This window comes from Mandrillus leucophaeus, unplaced genomic scaffold, assembly GCF_000951045.1.
Source record: "Mandrillus leucophaeus isolate KB7577 unplaced genomic scaffold, Mleu.le_1.0 Scaffold1616, whole genome shotgun sequence".
Classification (NCBI taxonomy): domain Eukaryota; kingdom Metazoa; phylum Chordata; class Mammalia; order Primates; family Cercopithecidae; genus Mandrillus; species Mandrillus leucophaeus.
This window is the reverse complement of record NW_012101606.1, coordinates 186021-193962: the sequence shown is the minus strand read 5'-3', so window position 1 is coordinate 193962 and position 7942 is coordinate 186021. Positions and strand designations below refer to the sequence as shown.

Here is a 7942-nt window from a genome sequence, read left to right as displayed (position 1 = left end):
AGAGAAAAGAAAGGAAGGGAAAGAAAGGGAAAGAGGTAAAAATATGTACAAAGGCATAACAAACATCACACTTAGTGATATTGCTAGTTGCTTTTTCCCCGAAATTGGAAATAAGACAAGGAAGTTGTCTCTCACTTCTCTGCAACATTGTATTTAAACTCCTGAGCAGTGAAATAAGATCCAAAAAAGGAAATAATTGTTATTTTGGGGAAAGAAACAGTGAATCAGTCTTTTTTTGTTGATAACATTATTTTCTTTAAAATATAAAAGAAATCTATAAATACTTTACTAGAACTAATACATGAATTTAGCAATGCCATAAATACATGGTTAATGTTTCTCAAACCAATTATATTGCCTACAATGGTAATAAGGAATTTGAAAAGCGATATCATTTGAAGTAGTACCAGAGAGAATAAAATAACTAGAAATAAATTTAATGAAAGATGTGCCTGATTTTTAAAATTTATCTAAATAAATGGAGAAATATACGACGCTAACAGATTTCTAGCTCAATATTATTATCAGCTCCCCCAAATTTATCTATAGTTTCAAATCAAACCCAAGAAAAATCCAAAAGCCTTTTCTTGTAGAAATTGGCAAATTGATTTGAAAAGATATGTGGAAAATCAAAGAATCTAGAAAGTCCAAGACAATCTTTTCTAATTGACTTCAAGACTTTTTTTAAGCCATGGTATTTAACACAAAATCATATCAGCATAAGGGTAGACAAACAGATCAATGGTATGGCATAGAAAGTAGAGATATAAACCCATGCTTATATTGTAAATTGCTTTTTGAATATTTTCATGACCTTGGAGTGGCAAATTCTTCTTAGAGAGTACACTGAAGTCATTAATTATAAAAGAAAAAATAATAAATTGGACTTCATCAAAGTTAAAGATTTTTTCCTATCAAAAGACATAATTAAGAAAATAAAAGAGAAGCTACAGACTGGGTGAAAATATTTACAATACATAAATCAGACAAAACACTTCTATCCATAATCTATAAAAAAAACTCCTACCCATCATAAATAAAATAAAATTCAATAATATAAATGGGTCAAACATTTGAACAGATACTTCACCAAAAAATAAATAAGTTGCCAGTAAACACTTGAAAACGTGCTTGACATAATTTCCCCATTAAAGAAATACAAATTAAAACTAAAATTAGATATCACATCGTACATACTGGAATGGCTAAAACTAGAAAGGCCATCACTGGTAGTCTTTATAAAAACAGTTTGTCAGGTTTTAAAATGGTTAAATGTACTCTTATGCAATGATCCAGTAATTCCACTCCCACATATTTACCCAAGAGAAATGAAAACATTCTTCCACAAAAAGACTTGCACAAGAACAGCAGTTTTATTTATACTAGTCTCAAACTGGAATCCACAATGTCCATCAACAGAAAAATGAGTAAGCAGATTGTGGTAGATTCACACAATGGAATACCGCTCAACAGTAGAAATGAACAAACTAACTGTTCAACACAGCAACATAGATGATAAGCAAAATAAGACAGACACAAAAGCATGTATATGTTTTACCCATTTATATGAAATCCAAGAGCAGGCAGTATTAACATATGACAGAATAAATGACAGCAATGGTTGCCCCTGAGAGACTGCCTGGCTGCATGTAGTCAGCATTCAGGGTGACAAGCAGTGTATGCATTGCTCTCTTCATTTTTCAAATAAAAAATCAGTTTTTAGTTGTGTGTCTCCCTTCACATCTCCACTGTTTCTTCAGAATTCTGTAGAGCACCACGATTGCTTTCTTAACCTCTGGGAGCATCCCCTACCTATTATTGCAACTAGCACTTTTCTGACCACCTTTTGTCTTTGCGATTTTATTTGAAATCTCTTATGTGTTCATTGTCCTCCACCATTCTCTTTGTCATTGTAAATCTAATTCCTTTGTTATTATTTTAATGATCTTTAACCAGAAACTTTTTTTTTTACAGGAATTCAAACCAATAATGTGACATGATTGTGTCCTGCTTTATGCTGCGTAATGGGAAGTGCCTATAATTCTCTTCCGGTTGGATAAAAAGATCTCCCAAGTTTTCATAACATTTAGGAATACTGAGATGTTGATTAAAACATTATCAGAGCAATAACATGATCAACTAAGAACTAGAATTAGAGACTCAGCTTTAAAATTGCTTTAACAGGAAACAGCAGCAATTTCTGAAATTCAGATGCCTAAAATGATTAACCGTATATAGCAATAGTACAGACAGATTTATATTAACACAAAGCAGAGCCAGATGTTCCAGGAGATATCACTGATATTCTCATGAAATTCTCAATAATATGGTATTATTATCATTATTAAACCACACTGTATTACTTATGAATTAATTTTATGATATATGATGGTATTTCCTTCCTAGCAGCTATAGATTAGAGAGGGACATCTTATTTTTATTTTGCCAAATTTGTTTTCTCTCAGTTGTTGATTAAGATGCATTTTCAAGGTTAGATTTTTATTTACATTCCATTGACTTTCATTTCTCTATGGATGACCTGCTTACTCCATCTAGATTTTGTAGGAATTTAATACTTTTATTTTGAAAAATATTCCAGATATGGTTAGGTGAAGATATCTTTACAATGACTTTGTTCGGTTTAGACTGGGCTTTTTCAGTACCCTCTATATTAGTCTTGCATAGGCTCCATGATATCTTCTATAACATCTTTGTTTGTTGCTTCAATTCCATTTATTCTGGGCTCTACTGAGTATCACCTATTTTATATGTGTTCGTTCTTTGTAGCTTGTCCTTTATATGTAAGGTCTTACAGTCTCCACAAACATCTCAGAATCTTGACGACCATTTTCACAGGGTGTCCTTTTTCCCTAGGATATTCACGGAAGACCAGGATGTAGATGAGGGGCTTCTCTATGACACTATATTCAAGCACTTCAAAAGACATAAGCTGGAGATTTCAAATGCAATAAAAAAGACATTTCCATTCCTTGAGGGCCTCCGCGACCGTGAACTCATCACAGATAAAATGTTTGAAGTAAGTGGAGTTTATTTCACAGCCTGGCAGATATGCTTTCATATTTTACAAGTATTTCTGTAAGTGCTCCTGTAAGGCAGAAAAGAAGAGGAGAAGCAGAGGTCACCAGAGATGGCCCTACTTCCAGCTAAGGAAATGGTGTCCCATGGCACCCTCTGGAGTTGGGGTCAATGGTACTGGAGAAACTGGAATAGAAACAGGTGTTCTCCATAAATGTACAATGTTTTGTAGAATTCATACACTATAACATAAACCAAAATTTAAAAATAATTTTAATGAATTGATTTACTGAAATCATAATTAACAGAGCATTTTATTTCAATTAACATCAATTTAAAATACCTAGATCTGAGAACATTAAAACCCACAGGGAAGTGGTGCCTAGAGGGGACAAATTTGGAAGTAGATGCTTGTTATTCTTTCTCCAACACATTCGTTTTCTTTGTCTTTCCTTTATTTGTGCATTTCTGGAGTCTTGGAATATGGGTAAATTCCATCCATAGGCCCTGCTGGAGATACAGAGCAGTGAGTCATCTCCGGCTATGAATGTGCTTCCTCTGTGGCCAAGTTCACAGCAAGGGGAGAATGGTCGCCTGGTTTCCTTGAGCCCTTCAGGCCAAATCAGTCTTGGGGGAAAAGCAGAGGTTGTCCAGTCAACAAAACAGCCACTCATTGATTGCCTGCTACGTCTATCCCAAAAACATATCAGTCAGGCGCTTAAAGAACTTTGAGCCCACTTTTATCCTTCAAAGTTGTTCCTTTTTACATCTAATGTAAATAAGGGTGAGGCGATCAGGCTCAATCAGTGGGTATTTTTAAGGAGATGGAATTTACTTCTTTCATTACTGGCTATACAAATATGTAAAAATTATGAAACTTTACATGCGAAGATACCTGTGAAGAGAAATTGAAATTCAGTAAACATAAAATTTCTTTTTATGGCTCTTCTGTAACTTGAAAGTCTGTATTTGTATTTTTTCCATTCAATATTTTTAAAGGATTCTCAAGATTCTTGTAGAAACCTGGTCCCTGTACAAAGAGTGGTGTACAATGTTCTCAGTGAGCTGGAGAAGACATTTAACCTGCCAGTTTTGGAAGCACTGTTCAGCGAGGTCAACATGCAGGAATACCCCGATTTAATTCACATTCGTAAAAGCTTCAACAATGGTAATTAGGTTTATTATCTACTTTTGAGTTCCAGGGCCAATTTTTTTCAATAAGCATATACTGAGCTCCTACCATGTGTGACACATTGTGTTGGGCAGTGGGGATAGAGTAGTTAACAAAATAGACGTGTCATGCATCGTCTTGAAGCCCGTGGTATATGGTTATGGTAAAACAGATACCTGGAGGTCTGGTTCACTGGCCACTTAGACTCACAGGACAACCAGAGCTACGCTGGCAGCAGATTGACTTAGAAGATAAGAAACACGGAACTCCAATGGGGCAGCATCAGTTGTTTCTTCTCTTTAGTGGGAGTCCTTGCAGAGGCCTACATAGCAGCCCACTAAATTGACTACTACCTGCCTTGAGTGACAGCTTAGCTGTGGGTGCGGGATCCACTTTGGCATAGCACCACATGTCTGTGGGAGTCAATATCTCTTGTAACAACTCCATAGTCATAGCTTTCAGGGTGCCACAGGGACAATCTGGGTTGTAAGAGTTATCAATTGAAGGAAGACCACACTTATTCCTTCCCTACAGGTATTTATAGTTCATGTAGAGTTTCAGGCAACCAGTTATGGGTCATTTCTAAGCCCAGGGTTTGCCCACTAAGACCAGGAAAAGGCTACCTTTATTAAATTTCTAGAATGATGAGCAAGAAAATTAACCCCGGGTCAAGTTTGACTTTACTGAAGGATAAATAGTTTTGTTAACCCTTTACCCACAAGGGTTAAAAGAAACGTTAATCAAATAATCACAAAACTGATTGCTCTGACAGGGACTATTTTTGGTGCTGTATCAAACTAAAGTTTTGATTCTTGACTTTTTTCCTGAGAAGGCATAATTTATACTATTATAATGGTACACAGTAAAGATGCCCTCTATTTTGTTTCACTTGCCTGGCAAAATTTTATTCCCCTCACAGTTTGATCTCAACCCAGTTCTCCAAATGAGAGATGGAGACGTCACAAGAAAAATGAGCACATGCCCTGAAGAGGGTGGATGCTATGGGGACTGGAATAAAAGTGTGAAAGCATGTCTGCAAAACAGGACAAACTGGATCTGACTAAATCCAAGAGTGAGAAGCAGTATAGGAGCTGACCTAAGAGAGATCAATTGGAGGAAGATAGTAAATGGTCTGGAACCCAAAGCTAAGGAATTTGAAGTTTATTTACTAGGCAATAAAGAAATACTACAAATTTATAAACAAGGAAAAAAGTTTCGGCAGTTATATATGGTATGGCTTATTGATTTGTATTAATACTAACATTATCTAGATTAAAATAATTGTTGTAACAAGTCATTCAAGTCAAAAAGTGAATAAAAGGAAATCACATATCTGGGCACAAATTTCAAGTCAATGTTATGTTTGTAAGCAGGATGGCCCAGGCTGTGGGGATGAAGGGAATAGTGTTACATTTACTGCCCACATTCACAGGGGCTCTGTTCCTCTCCATGGACTGCAGGGACTCCCTTCCTAACCCCAGTGTCCACAACTCATGTGTTTGTTTCTGGCACTCCTTATGCTTGGGTGACCTGCACTGAGGCTCACTGTCCCCTTCCTGGGCCAGCGCCGCCCACTGCCCCAGCCAGCACAGCAGTCCACCCACCCTCAGGGAGATACTGCTGACTCTCAGACCCTAAAGTCCACACAAGCTGCCCCTGTGTCCCCTGTGATGCTTATTTGGAAACTGTTCATCCTCCCTGACCCAATTAAGCCAACGTTTTCCTGTTTTCTAGCCTCATCTTTAAAGCTGTTGGAGTTTTCTCTTTTATTTTTTATATATGTATGTTTTTGGAGATAGGATCTCACTCTGCCCAGGTTAGATGGCAGGCTAGTGAGCTATCTCTGCTCACTACAACCTTGACTTCCTGGACTCAAGTAGTTCTCCCGCTTCAGCCTTCTTAGTAGCTGGGACCACAGGTGCACACAACCACATCAGGCTGATTTTGTTAGTTTTTTTTTTTTTTTTCTGACACAAGGTCTTGCTGTGTGGTCTAAGCTGGTCTCAAAATCCTAGGCTTAGGCGATGCTCCTGCATCACCATCCCACAGTTCTATGATTACAAGTGTGAGCCACTTCACCTGGCCAGTTTTCTCTTTTATGATGGAATCTCTCTAGGACCTGAGACTATCCTTCCAGGGAATCCCTCTGTTTCTTCCTTACACTTGATATATGCCTACGCTGCCAAATGACAATTTTGCAGGTAACACAACTCACTGAGTTTCCATTACTTCTTTATCGTTAAATTTTGAGTATCCCCTTTCTGTGTAGGACACGTAAAAGCTCATTGTTGAGGTCGTCTCTTCTCTGTCCCAGAAGATGATGGGAGAAGTTTAAGTCATGTGTAACCCTCTGACTTCTGAGTCACCCGAATGCTGGAAATTCCTAAAAGCCAATTTCCAGATGTTGTCCCTGGTTCTCACAGATCTTCAATTGCTTTCTTCTCTCTCCCACACTTCAGCAATCCAAGACAAATTATCTTTCCAAGAAAGCGATCGAAAAGAAAGGGAAGAGAGGCCTGACATCCAACTAAGTCTTGAACAAGGTAAAAATGACAGAATAAAAACTTTCTCATTGCTAAGAGGAAAAGGAGACAAGGGAGGTGAGGGCCCAAGGTTCTGAGGGGAAATTGTGAATCAGGGAAGACGTGGAAGGACCATGGAGAAGTCAAGGAGGGGGTTGTATGAGCTCCTACCCAGATGTTGGGTCTGGAGAAGTGGCCAAAACAAGACATAGTTGGCTCAACAACCATAAAGGAATCAGAGCCAAGTGTGTCAGTAGGCCAGATTTACAGATGCTAACTACCTAGAAGTAACTGTGATTTAGAAATGTCCCTGTAGGAGGTCAGTATGAAGCTGTGAAGTGTTGAGAACCACAGCTCATGGCCCATGGTCAACATCAAAGAGGAGACCCTTGGGGGAAGAAAAGCTCCTGTTTTATCTGTACTTTCACATTCTCAACACTTTTGACGCCAAACGTGGAAAATCTCCCCACACCAACCATCTCCAATTCCCTGCAGAACTGTGAACCCCATCCTAAAGGGATTTCCAAAGGTCACCTCATTAACATAAACTCAGGCTTGGTTGAAATGGGGTTGTTATGCATAACAGGAAGTGCGGCTGAGTCTCTCTCTGTCACCCAGACTGGAGTGCAGTGGCATCATCTTGGCTCACTCACTGCAGCCTCCGCCACTTCTTACTGTTTTCAAAGAACATTAGTAGTTTCTGGAATGATAAGAGCTTTTTAATTTTTTTCTATTTTACTCAGGACTACAGGTAGAAAAATAAAAGTAGAGAAAAGGAGGAGGAGGTGCAAAACATGGGGAGAGCATGACTCTGTTATGTGTTAGGCGTGATTATAGGAGCAGGCATATTTTTTCCAGAGAGCACTTCATCTTAGCTCAGAATATTAGTGTGCAGCATCACAGCACTGGGAACTCTTCTCTGGTCACTGTCTAGAGGTCACCCAAGGAATGTGTGTGACCTCGAGAAGCTGAAAGGACAAGGAACTAGGTTGTCCTTTCCAGACCCCAGAAAGGAATAAAGACCTACTAACATAATGGCTTTAGGCAGTGAGACCCGTGTCACACTTCTCCCTGACATAACTGAAAGATAATAAAATACAATAACAAAAATAAAATAACTCTTTTGTTTCTCATTAGTTTCTGGTGAACTAGAAGATTACCAAATGACCAAAGAAGGAGAATCAGAAGAGCTTGCTTCTAGCTTGCTATGATG

The 7942-nt window shown here is 38.2% G+C and overlaps 1 protein-coding gene across 1 annotated transcript in view; it reads left to right on the top strand.

Annotated features, from left to right (window-relative positions):
• The window catches only part of SP140L (SP140 nuclear body protein-like), a 65547-nt gene that overhangs the window by 24477 nt on the left and 33128 nt on the right, over positions 1-7942 (top strand). The window contains exons 3-6 of the mRNA XM_011976034.1: positions 2875-3037; positions 4036-4204; positions 6667-6750; positions 7867-7936. Coding sequence (XP_011831424.1) covers positions 2875-3037; positions 4036-4204; positions 6667-6750; positions 7867-7936 — 486 coding nt within the window. The remainder of the gene's footprint in view (positions 1-2874; positions 3038-4035; positions 4205-6666; positions 6751-7866; positions 7937-7942) is intronic.